We start from the raw sequence: 12,646 nt of genomic DNA, 5'->3' as shown, positions 1-12,646 counted from the left end.
CTCCAAAGGAAGGTGCTGAGGCGGGAAGATGTCCGAACCACCTCATCTGACTCCTTTCAACAACGTGTTCTAACAGTCTTTAGACAATAACCCTCAAGCACCCGTGGCTGACCTCTGCTTACGTCGCGCCGCCAAGTATCGTCTGAATTATTGCACAGACTTGGAACAAACAATCAAACCTTTGTTGGCATCAGCAGCAGTTGTGATTCTGAGCGACTGAGATGGCAGAATTAATTGAAAACCAAGGTGGCTTATACTGGGCGCATGCTTAGAATAATAACTCCACAGCCTCTGTGAGGAACGGCACACAACAGCCCACACAATACACGTCATCAAGTCACATTTGAATTGCATCCGATGAGATGGGTGGGTGATAAAAGCGGTCCTGTCTGGTCCCTGGGTGGACCACAAACCTGATATGACACACACCTGGAAGCTTACCTTGGAGTACATGGCCCCGTTAAGGACCTGTCCATTCCGGATCCATATAATCGATGCGGCGGGCTTGGCATTGTCGGCGTGGCAGGTCAGGTTGAGAGGGTCTCCAGCTCTCAGGCTCACCACCGGCCCTCCGCTGATGACTGGGTCTTCAGGGGGAACTGTCAACACGGAGAAAGGAACATACTGGTCAGACAGCCCGACTCCGACACCTAATCGGTGGGTCATGACTCGTGTCGGAATCAAGTCACTGTCTAACATTCTGAGTTGGACGACAGCGCTGCCGAATGCATCCATATGAACTGTATTGCACACGCTGAATAAGTATAATTGTCGATAGTTGAGTGGGGAAAGGTCCCGGTGGTGGACATGTCAGGTGCGATCAATATGAACACAGTGACTGGTGGAGGGTTCATGTGTTCGACCCCCAGATACTGAGATGAACACTTGTTCTCCTCCCTGCGCTCCGACATGTTTAACAGGCAGAAGAAAGCGCCTCTACACTGCGATGTGCTTCGACATGCCAGTGATCAAAGTCCTGCTCCTGTTCTACCCCTGAGCTGTTTTTTTATTTAAATAACTGAAACACCAGTGAATTATTGATTGACCTGAGTTCTCATTTATGGGAATAATATTAAATTACAAAATAAATATATTAATTAAGCTATATTATTAAATAGAATTTATAATGGGTTGTTAAATAATAAAAGGATTGAGTTCAACAGATGCAGGGTAAGGGTAAGGTGTCCTCAAATTGTCCCTGTATCTAAGAAAGAATGTGTGGAGTAAAAATGGTGTGTTCTAAATGGCAGGAATGGCATCTGATATGAGGAACCTTTTGGAGACCATCTGTGGCGTCGTAAACCAATTAATCAGGTGGAGAACGGATGAGTTGACAGAAGCAAGATACCAAAGAAGGACGTATTGGGTCATCTGCTCCACCATTGTCGCCAATAAAGGACAAATGTATAAACATCCTAAAGGGATTTCCAGACGTGGTGGAGGCGACACAAGATTTGGAATGCGACTCCAGTGGCCTGGACCATAAGGAGACCTGGACCAATCGGTGGAGACTGCACCCCAAGATTGAAGACTGCAGACTGAAAACATATAAAAAGGGTCAGGGCCAGATAGTCTTTGTCACTCTACACCACTGGAGCTAAGGCTAAGTCAGGCGTAGTTGTGGACCCAGAGCTCTGTTAGGGTAATTAGACTCCTCTGTCAGGGAATAAATTCTTTTTGATTTTAAGTTGTGGGCTTTTGGTAGTCATTCTCACGAGTAAACGAACACGCGGAAGATACATTAAAGGTGTAGATTCCTACAATTTGGTGACCCTGACGTGATCGTGAGGTGGCTGGATAACAGGACAGAGGAGTCGGACTTGATTTCTGTTGGACAATTGGTCTCCACGGTGCACCGGACTAAAGGTGAGCAGAAACCTGTTTGAGATATCACGAATTCTGCATATTGGATAAGAACTATTTTGGAGACTGGTTGGAAGACAGTGTTTGGTCCATAGTCATTTTAGTTAAAGACAAAAGTGGGGTTTGGTTCATTTTTTATTTGTGAATGCAAATCAGCCAGAGAGCGGGGTTTGGTTCATTTTTTATTTGTGAATGCAAATCAGCCAGAGAGCGGGGTTTGGTTCATTTTTTATTTGTGAATGCAAATCAGCCAGAGAGCGGGGTTTGGTTCATTTTTTATTTGTGAATGCAAATCAGCCAGAGAGCGGGGTTTGGTTCATTTTTTATTTGTGAATGCAAATCAGCCAGAGAGCGGGGTTTGGTTCATTTTTTATTTGTGAATGCAAATCAGCCAGAGAGCGGGGTTTGGTTCATTTTTTATTTGTGAATGCAAATCAGCCAGAGAGCGGGGTTTGGTTCATTTTTTATTTGTGAATGCAAATCAGCGAAAAAGCGGGGTTTGGTTCATTTTGCATATGAATGCAAAGCAGCCATAGAGCGGGCTTTGGTTCATTTTGCATGAACGCGAGTCAGTTTGGAACTGGACTCGGTTCTGTCCCGCCGTAGACTGGCTTGAGATCGGACGCGATCTCATTTTGCAATGTTGCTGTACACATAGGGGATTTTTGGGACCCCCTGAAACAGCGTAGAGTTTTATGCCTGGTCGGATACCAGGAGAATAGAGTTTATACTTGATCGGATATCAAGACAGAGTTTTATGCCTGGTCGGATACCAGGAGAATAGAGTTTATACTTGATCGGATATCAAGACAGAGTTTTATGCCTGGTCGGATACCAGGAGAATAGAGTTTATACTTGATCGGATATCAAGACAGAGTTTTATGCCTGGTCGGATACCAGGAGAATAGAGTTTATACTTGATCGGATATCAAGACAGAGTTTTATGCCTGGTCGGATACCAGGAGAATAGAGTTTTATACTTGATCGGATATCAAGACAGAGTTTTATGCCTGGTCGGATACCAGGAGAATAGAGTTTATACTTGATCGGATATCAAGACAGAGTTTTATGCCTGGTCGGATACCAGGAGAATAGAGTTTTATACTTGATCGGATATCAAGACAGAGTTTTATGCCTGGTCGGATACCAGGAGAATAGAGTTTTATACTTGATCGGATATCAAGACAGAGTTTTATGCCTGGTCGGATACCAGGAGAATAGAGTTTTATACTTGATCGGATATCAAGACAGAGTTTTATGCCTGGTCGGATACCAGGAGAATAGAGTTTTATCTGGGTCTGATCCCCAGTATATAGTTTTTTATTTTTGACTTTTATTTTGATGGTCTGCGATAGTGAGGTCAGGAACTTATTTTAAGATTTAAAAAAAAAAAAAAAAAAAAAAAAAAAAAAGAGAGAGAGAGGAAAAGGTAAATGTGCGTATTTTACACGGATGTAATAAGTAGAATCACGAGAGAAAAAGATGGATGACTTGTATGCAGAGATAGAGACACAAGTTTTGGCTGGGGTGGATAAGGAGAGAAAAGAAAAACATAGAAATAGATTAAATAAAGAGTGGGTGGTGTTAGGGAAGGAGAAGGAATTTCTGAGGCAGAAATGTACTATGAAACATTTATCTGAGAATTTGCAGCAGAAGGAAAGAAGAGTTGTGGATAAAGGAAAGAAGTTGAAAGATGAGGTGAAAACAGCTACATGGTTGAAAACAAGGGAGCTGAAGGAGTTGATAGAAGAGAATGAGGAGACCAGAATGCTGTTTGTGACATGATGGTAGTGGCTTCAGTGTTAGGGGAGGAAGCAGCCCCACCCCCCGTGACGGAGTCCACAACAGGTCACAGACAGGAGCGTGCAGACGAGCTATCCAACTATCCAATGATGAGCCACAATCAGGGAGTATTGCAGTATCATGAGTGGGAGATGCAAGATCTGACCCTGGTAACTAATAAATTGCCAAGTTTGACTGCAGGTGGTGAAGAGTGGATTGGAGCATTAAAGACACATATGGACAGCATTTTACTTGCAGTTGGCGATGTGGTGAGAGTCACCCGTGCATGTTACAGTTCAGTATAACAATTTGACCAAATTCTTTACATGACTGGACTTGATTCTGTAGAGTTAACTTCTCCTTTTGGAGGTTTTGCTTCTTATTTTTTACAGTGATCAGAGACTTGTTCCCTTAAGTGCCCCGACAGTTCCGACTCTGCCAGACTACACGCCAGCCACGGACCCCAGCTCTCACTATGACAAGTGCCTGACTCTGTGGACCGATAAAACTGCTGCACGTGCGTCCAGAAATAATGCAAAAGAGGTGGTTTTTGGAATTGTAATCATGAAAAGAAGTTAAATCAGAATTGGGTATAAACCTGGATCTGATGGATGCTGAGCAAAATATTTTAAAAGACATGTTCATTATCTCAAACTTTTTGCAGATCATCACGCTGAATCTGAAAAAAAAATGGCAAGGGCAAGCAGGACCAGCTTTTGAAGCTGCGACTCGCACCAGTCCGTCGCAATGCCATGATTCACAAACAAAGAGGGAAAGGATAAAGTTAAAGGGGAGAAACAGATGTGGATGGATCAGGGAACCGGTCAATCGAGAGGCAGAGCCATGGATCGTGGGAGGGGTGACCCTGGAGGCGGTAGGGGAAGCATCACTCAACCCGCCTACCAGCAACAACCTCAAGTGTGTCATCGCTGCGGAGATCCAACCCACTGGGTGAGAGACTGTCCACACCCTCCTGTGTTACAACAAAGTTTTGGAGGAGTGGCAATGAGAGGCAGCCAGACCCGGACCTAGGGGAGGGGGAGCCCCCAGAGGTCGAGGTGGTCGAGGACCAGCGCCCTGGAATCAACAACCTTATCTACCGCAGCAGCAGAGTCCAGTCTCTGTCAAAGTGGAGGGACAGACTGTCAACATGTTAATGGACACTGGAACCACACTGTCCACCATCAAGCCTTCGAATCCCACCAAAGAGACATTCTGGAAATCACATGATGCTGATGGGACTCACATGAACTGCAGCCTCAATGACTCAAGAGCAAGAAGGGGAAGGTGGTGTGTACTCAACCTTCCTGCTGTGGAAGCCCTGGAACGATCCAGTGGCCTCATTAAGACCTCCGATTGACCCCCTCCACCTCACTCTGTTTTATGGCCAAAATCAAGATTTGAACTACCAAGAAGCATTTGAATCAGTTAAAGGGGGAAGAATGGCAACTCTCAAGTACCTGCATTTATGTAGGGAAACAGGGAGTAGCTGTACCTACCAAACTGACGTCTTCACAAGGTGAGTGGTATATGATGTCCGAAACATCTAATCCACACATCTTTCTTGAACCAGTTCACGAGCATGTGCTCAGAGAGCTGGGACCCATGGTGAAGCAGTGTGAGGCAGCGGAAGACTGACAGAGTGGGCAAGTACCAAACGTGCCGTTTTCACCTTCGCTAAACACTTTTTGTATCCAGGATAAAACAGGAGATTCAGATGTTCTGGCCACACTAACTAGGTTTCACGGACGAGAGCGCTCTGATCATGAATTATCAGCAGAGCTGTTGGACACCCTGCCTGATTCGCTGTGGTCATAAAGACCGGCGGACGTGGGCCACTGTGTCGATTGTGAACCAGTGACGTTTGAAATCACACCTGGCGCGTTTGTTAATGTTCCACAATATTCACGTAAACAGGAGGCGTCTGAGGGGATTGCTAACACTCTGGATGGATGATGGGAGTCAGGAGTGCTGGAGGTTTTCTCATCGGCGTGCAACACACTTATTTTACCAGTAAAGAAAGCAGACTGCGTTAATTATCGTATGGCACATGACCTCAGAGAAATTAATAAGGTAACATTAACATTGTGCGTTCCAGTGCCTGACCCGCACAGATGTTGGAATGTGTTAAGTCCAAAATTTCTGTGGTTTAGAGTGAGCGATTTGGCAAATGCGTTTTTCTGTATCTCATTAGCTCCAGAATGTAGAAAGTTCTTTGCGTTCATGTATCACATGAGTCCCACAAGGGTGGAAATTGAGCCGTGGGATTTTCAGCCAATATTTGTGTGACATGCTCTCCACTGTTTCATTACCTACAGGTGCTTTCTTGGTATGGTATCTCGACGATCTGTACATTGCGACAGAATCGTTCTGGTATTTGTTTGGAGGCTACCAGGATGATTTTGCTCAGATGTGTTAGTATCTGATGATGTTGTAAACGGTGTACTCAACCAAAAGAAAGGTGAGGATATTTGGATTCTGTGTATGTTGTGAGTTGTTGATTTGGCATTTTGGAGACGCACGGTTTTGTAACAGCGACTGGGGATCCAGTTGCATATGGGGATCTCATTCATAGGTTGGACAAGGCTGTCAACCCTGCGCAGCGGTGGTGGTAGTTGAATGCCCAGGACACATGAAGGTGAACACATAGGTTGCCAGGGGTAACCAGGCGGCAGATGCAGCGGCAAGGAGGCTGCAGGCTGTCAGGTTTCTCCTCAATGAGGTAAGCAAGTTGAGGACTTGTTACCTGAAATCACTTTACAAGTTATTCAGCAGCTACAGGCGAATGCGCTGGACAGTGAGAAGCAAGACTGGAGTGCCACTGGGGCGTGATGGAACGCTGATCAGGGGCTGTGGTTCAGCCCAGTGAAGGGACCAAGAAGAGTGGTCCTTCCTGATGATTTGTCAGAGTTTCAGCATTGGTCCAACGAAGAGGGTGATGCATTCGATGGAGTCAGGGAGGACTCCGGGTGAAGTGGTGGTCATGGATTACACAGACATGATCACACCGGTGTAGATAAAGAGGTATATGTTGGTGATGGTGGATACTTTTTCAGGACGGCCTGAGGTGTATCTGTGTGCAAGGAAGGATTTGTTGTCTGTCATCAAAGCGCTGGTTAACCATTATATTTCTACCCATGGGTTTTCAGGAATTATCATATCACATCACATCACATCACAGATCGCATGCATTTTACAGCAAAATTAATGGAAAAGTTGTGTAGTTCCTGGGATTGATTTATAAATTTGGTTCTGCATATCATCCCTAATCTCAAGATCACGTTAAACAAAGGAATCATATGCCGAAATAGCATTTGGCCAAGACATGTGCACAAACAGGGCTGAATTGGCTGTAAGCCCTGCCTATAGTTCTTTTGGCAATCAGACAATCTATTAACCGCCGGACAGGGTTCACACTTTTTGAACTCCTGACTGGTCGTCTGATGCCTGGTCCAGCCTCGGTGCTGCTCCAGCCGGAAGTGGACCCACCAGCCGGCTATAAGCCCTACTGGGAGCAACTTTCTTCATGTTTTTGTGCGCAGGATGATGCGACTTTTGCAGCTGAACCAGACGGACCCCCGCCAGCGTCATCCATTTATCTTCATGTGTTGCAGAGAAAGTGGTCCGAACTACTTTGGACTGGATCTTTTGAAGTCATGGTTCAAGCTAAATGTATTGTCACTAGTTTTTGTTTTCTTTGCTCATTTCATATTTTGCAGGAAAATATAAAAAGGGGGACAATAAGATGATGGTGATGGACAAAGAAGGACAGCTGGTGACTTTTGGGGATCTGGTGATCTCCTTGGGAGTAATGTCATGGCTGTGCAGGCTAACAATAGGGGACAAGGAACCCAACCTGGTAGGATCTGGCAATGAGACCCTAATAATGAATAGGAACAAAAGATCTGCAGAGCCATGAGAGGTTTGAAAGCCATGTCCATCAAACGAAGATCAATGTGGATGACCTGCTACATAATTTGCTGACGGGCTGGTTTGGCAACTGAAAAGGATTGATAATAACATTGTTTATAACAACGATGATACATGTGAACTACTTTACTTTGTGATGGTGTGGATGTTGTATGTAAGTTGTGTTTTCGAAAATGATTAATAGGGCATTTAAGGAGGACGATGGCAAAGGAGTCTATGTGATGCTATGTGTTCCAGGAGACGATGGGAAACATCTGGAAGAAGAAAATATTGTATCCTTGGCATGAAATGTTTGAAATCCTTATTGTCAAGTTTGAATTTTATTTACTTCAATCCTGATATTGATTTTAATTTTAATACCAGGGAGAGTTTTGTGAACTATGTTTGATGTGTTGTTGATCTCTTTAGGAAGAGATCAAAAGGGGGATTATGGGAATAATATTAAATTACAAAATAAATATATTAATTAAGCTATATTATTAAATAGAATTTATAATGGGTTGTTAAATAATAAAAGGATTGAGTTCAACAGATGCAGGGTAAGGGTAAGGTGTCCTCAAATTGTCCCTGTATCTAAGAAAGAATGTGTGGAGTAAAAATGGTGTGTTCTAAATGGCAGGAATGGCATCTGATATGAGGAACCTTTTGGAGACCATCTGTGGCGTCGTAAACCAATTAATCAGGTGGAGAACGGATGAGTTGACAGAAGCAAGATACCAAAGAAGGACGTATTGGGTCATCTGCTCCACCATTGTCGCCAATAAAGGACAAATGTATAAACATCCTAAAGGGATTTCCAGACGTGGTGGAGGCGACACAAGATTTGGAATGCGACTCCAGTGGCCTGGACCATAAGGAGACCTGGACCAATCGGTGGAGACTGCACCCCAAGATTGAAGACTGCAGACTGAAAACATATAAAAAGGGTCAGGGCCAGATAGTCTTTGTCACTCTACACCACTGGAGCTAAGGCTAAGTCAGGCGTAGTTGTGGACCCAGAGCTCTGTTAGGGTAATTAGACTCCTCTGTCAGGGAATAAATTCTTTTTGATTTTAAGTTGTGGGCTTTTGGTAGTCATTCTCACGAGTAAACGAACACGCGGAAGATACATTAAAGGTGTAGATTCCTACACATTACAATGCAGATCTGGGGCAAGATGAAATCAAAGGCTGCAGGCAGCTGCCACATCCCCTCCTTCAAAAGCAGCGAGATTGGAAGAAAGGCTGTTATGGGTCAGATTTATGCTGTCAAAACGAACTGCGGCCAACGAAAATGCGCGAAAAAAATCCATAATACGTGGTGGTGTTTTGCAGATTTGATCAAATACGGCCATGTTGCAGGGCACTTTCTCCGCGGAAAGCAACATATTGAATAAAAGGTAGCCGCGAAAGCTGGGGAAAGGTAATGTGATTTATTCATTCGTTTACTGTATATGAATTTCATTTTGGCGTTGACTTTCTTCACATGCAAATGGACAAAGGAGGCACCAAGACAGAAATGATATTTATAGCACCAGGGTGTTCGTAGCAAGAAACGTGTTCCTAGCTTTCCAGCCGCTACAACACAATCTATTCTTGAGAAACTGCATCAATGAAGCCTCTAAATGGCCTGTCCAGTTTCTGCATACCACGGATCAACATGATGAAACTGAAAAAGGTTCCAAATTCAATATTAAGTTCTGAAGTAGACCGGGGTGAGAGCTCCTTTGAAATGAGTCAATAGCATGATCACATGCATTATTATTATGATGCTATTAATGAAGCCATTCTACTGGCTCACCTCCACTCCAAAGGCGCTGCTCTTCCTTGGTTTCATGGCTTACTACGTACAGCTACTTGAGTAACCTGCATCGTCCTCGGGTGACTTGACCAGCGGTGCTTTCAGTTTGAGGTCCTGCCTCAGTACTTCCACACTACCTCGCGCTCAAAACATCCAGCCTCACAACAAAGCTTGGCACGGTTCAGTCCTGTTTGATGCAGTTAGGAAGCATCCAGAAAATCAAAGCCATGACTCAGAAAAGGTTCTCCATCATCTGCACCCGTCTGGACAACTGTAACGCCCTCTGCACTGGCATCAACAACACATCTCCATCAGGCCTCCAGCTGGTCCAGATCTCAGCAGTGAGGCTTCTAACTGGCTCTGACAGGCCGCAGCTCACCACCCCACTTCCAGCCTCACCGCACTGCTCCTCTGCCCAATTTAGAATTAAGATTTGTATCGATTCATTTAATCAGACAGCAAAGAATCTCACATCCTTGCTGGTCACCCCACAGTTCTCTGCTTTCAATTTGACCTTTTGTTCTCTGGGAAATGCTGATTCCAATGAGAGAGCTCCACAGAGACGAGGAAAGATTCAGTCCAAGTTAGATTTAGGGAAAAGAAAACCCAACATGAACAAACAGGTGCCATGTTGGTCATCTGTGGTCATGGCTAATCCTTTTGCCCACATCTGAGCAACAAGTTTGGAATCAACAAGTGCTGTGTTACTCAGTGAAACCGTGAAGGAAAGAAAAAAAAGTTTAGTCATGAGACAGAAAACAAAGAAATCTCACCAACTGTTATCACGATTTTGACGTATCAAAAGCCTTCACACGTCTTCTATTGCGCATTTGGATGAGAAAAGCCGTGTTAATTCGACATGGCTCCCTTTCATCTCCTCTACATTAAAATGCAGAGGCAGAGGGAGGAATCTCAGGTCAGCACGAGCATGACAGAGTGCTGATCTACGCAAGTCAGAATCTATGAGAGAAAGTGGTCACCCTCTTATCAGCAACTGGATACAAGGTCAAATATCTCACACTGGTCTTATGCAAACAAGTGAGACAAAGCTGCGTGTGAGAGGCAGCGTGAGTGGCTTCGGCGGGCTGTGGGGAGGAGTGAGTGAGACAAGTCTTCCGTTTGTCACGAAGGAAAGCGCTTCAAATCTGAAGCACCACGATAGCACCGTGACAGTCGACGGCAGAGATGCCGGCGTTAAAGGCTTGCTGTCAGCGCTCCATCGCACGCGTGGCTGAAATGTTAATTAAATGTCAAGAATAGAATGGCATCATAAAAGCGTTTAACAGAGAGAGTGGCAGGGAAAAAAAGGACGCTGCTATTTGACAGATATGGATCAGCTTTCAACTGCAAATGATTTCTTATTAAAACTTCTCCAATGCTCTTGGAGATGGACACGGGTGAAGCGGGGCATTTATCTGCACAATAATGTGCCGAGACGCGATGGTGTTTGGAGATTACATGGAGTCCAATTAAATCAATGAGGGAGACGTGCTTGAATCACTTCTTGTGAGGGGGTTAAAATGAAAATTATTGCTGCGGAAAATGTGCTTGTAAGCGGATCGAAACCATCTAAATTAATAGAAAAAAACAGGTACCGGTCCCGGACTGTAAGCCACTACTTGTGGCTCATACTGTGACAGAGCAAATACATGGATGTTTACAGGCTCAAGAGCCTCATGCTGCAGCCTGGTCACACGACATCACAGGCGTGTTATTGACTTTAAAGCAGCTCCGCCCACAGCGTCGATCTCCTGGAGGAGCGGAGAGGAGAAGCAGCAACTGAGAGCTGCTGTGGTGGCGGAGCTTGGGACACATTTGGAGCAGTTTAATGTCAATAACAGATATAAGGAGTCGATGATTCCAGTGTGTTTCATGAGTCCGTCTCCAAACTAGTTAACAGGTGATCCTCATGCATATTGAAGCCTTTCTACGGTGAAGACAGCACCCCTGCACCTCCGACTTCTGGATGAACAAGAGCTATTTTCCTTCTTACATTTAGTGAGCGGGTGCGCTCTATAGTCTGGATTTTACGGCATGCTCTTTTAGATCTGCACTCTGAATTTTCCCAGCTGATATGAAGCGACAGTGGGCGGGGAAGCCTGACTCAGACGGATGTCTTTCATGTGACCGTGGGGCGACACCCACGCCATCACAGACAAAACTCAACCCGGGACACGGCACCAAAGATGGGAACGGACAAGTTTGCGCCGCACAACTACCGTCCTTTTGAGATCAGCGGTTTAGAGCGCCTGCATCAGTGTTTCGGAGGGAGACAGGAAATTATGACGGCCTGCTCTGACAGTTACACAGAGGGGCCAAGACTTGAACTTGAATGAGCCATCATCATTACTGGGCTGTTTGCAAACTCGGCAGTCCCTAATGGTCTTAAATTAGCTCTTTACTGCAGCTATTCGATGGACTTGGCATAAGTCGTGTGGTCAGTGCTACTGATTGATTGTTCCTCTTTAATTACAGGGCTGATTCACCGCAAATACCCATCCACTCTCCAGCGGGGGATAATAAAGCCATCCTTTTCCAAGCTCGATTGCATTGTCCCGTCAATGCAAATGTATGCGCCCTGACACCAGCAGGGGAAGTACATTTGGCCGGAAAAGAAGAATTCACTCATAAATAAAGAGATGAATCGAAAAGAGCCGTAAAACACAAACGTAAGCTTCGCTAGCTTTTGCTGAGGGAGGCCAGACGTTGCTTCGACAACCTGCCTCCTCAGTCGTGATGCTTTGAAAACAGGAAACCATGTTCGCGCCCTCGTGTTTCCCAGGCCCAGTGCATAACAGGAACACACGGCAAGGAGGAGGCGACCGGGCAGATGAGGGCTCTCCGAAGGAGGCTGCGTGATGGAGCCGCTGTAGTGGCTGTACTTCAGCAGACGTGTCCTGAACAACAATGAGCTTCCTGACTTGTCTGTCATTTTCAGAAGCAAGCTTGCACGAGCCGTCTGTCGCCCTGCTGCGACAGCTTGCAGAGATTTTGATAGATTGATAGATTAGGGGAGGGAAAAAAAAGTCTGAGGAGGAGAGAATACTCATGCGCTGCAGGTGGATGCAAGAAATGTGTGACTCGCTGGCCTTTTTCAAGTGTTGTCATTCTGCATCTGCTTAGAAACAGAAGGTATTCAAGAGCACATGGATGTGTGAGCGGAAGCACATGGCCAGTGTGCACCGAGTGAATTCATGAATAAGAAAAACAGATGAAGAAATTATGAAATATATTCCAACTGATCACAAATCAAGACTGTGGTTTAATGTACGTTTCCCGTCAGATAAGAGTG

General features: G+C 45.1%; 1 protein-coding gene across 15 annotated transcripts in view; it reads right to left on the bottom strand.

Annotated features, from left to right (window-relative positions):
* The window catches only part of kirrel3b (kirre like nephrin family adhesion molecule 3b), a 142,584-nt gene that overhangs the window by 42,129 nt on the left and 87,809 nt on the right, over positions 1-12,646 (bottom strand). For 10 of the 15 annotated variants that reach the window (XM_053873595.1, XM_053873600.1, XM_053873596.1 and 7 more), the window contains exon 5: positions 430-599. In XM_053873595.1, coding sequence (XP_053729570.1) covers positions 430-599 — 170 coding nt within the window. The remainder of the gene's footprint in view (positions 1-429; positions 600-12,646) is intronic. The other 5 variants (XM_053873599.1, XM_053873602.1, XM_053873610.1 and 2 more) reach the window with 1 other exon arrangement.

Source organism: Synchiropus splendidus, chromosome 8, assembly GCF_027744825.2.
Source record: "Synchiropus splendidus isolate RoL2022-P1 chromosome 8, RoL_Sspl_1.0, whole genome shotgun sequence".
NCBI classification, from domain to species: domain Eukaryota; kingdom Metazoa; phylum Chordata; class Actinopteri; order Syngnathiformes; family Callionymidae; genus Synchiropus; species Synchiropus splendidus.
This window is presented reverse-complemented; position numbering and strand designations above follow the sequence as displayed.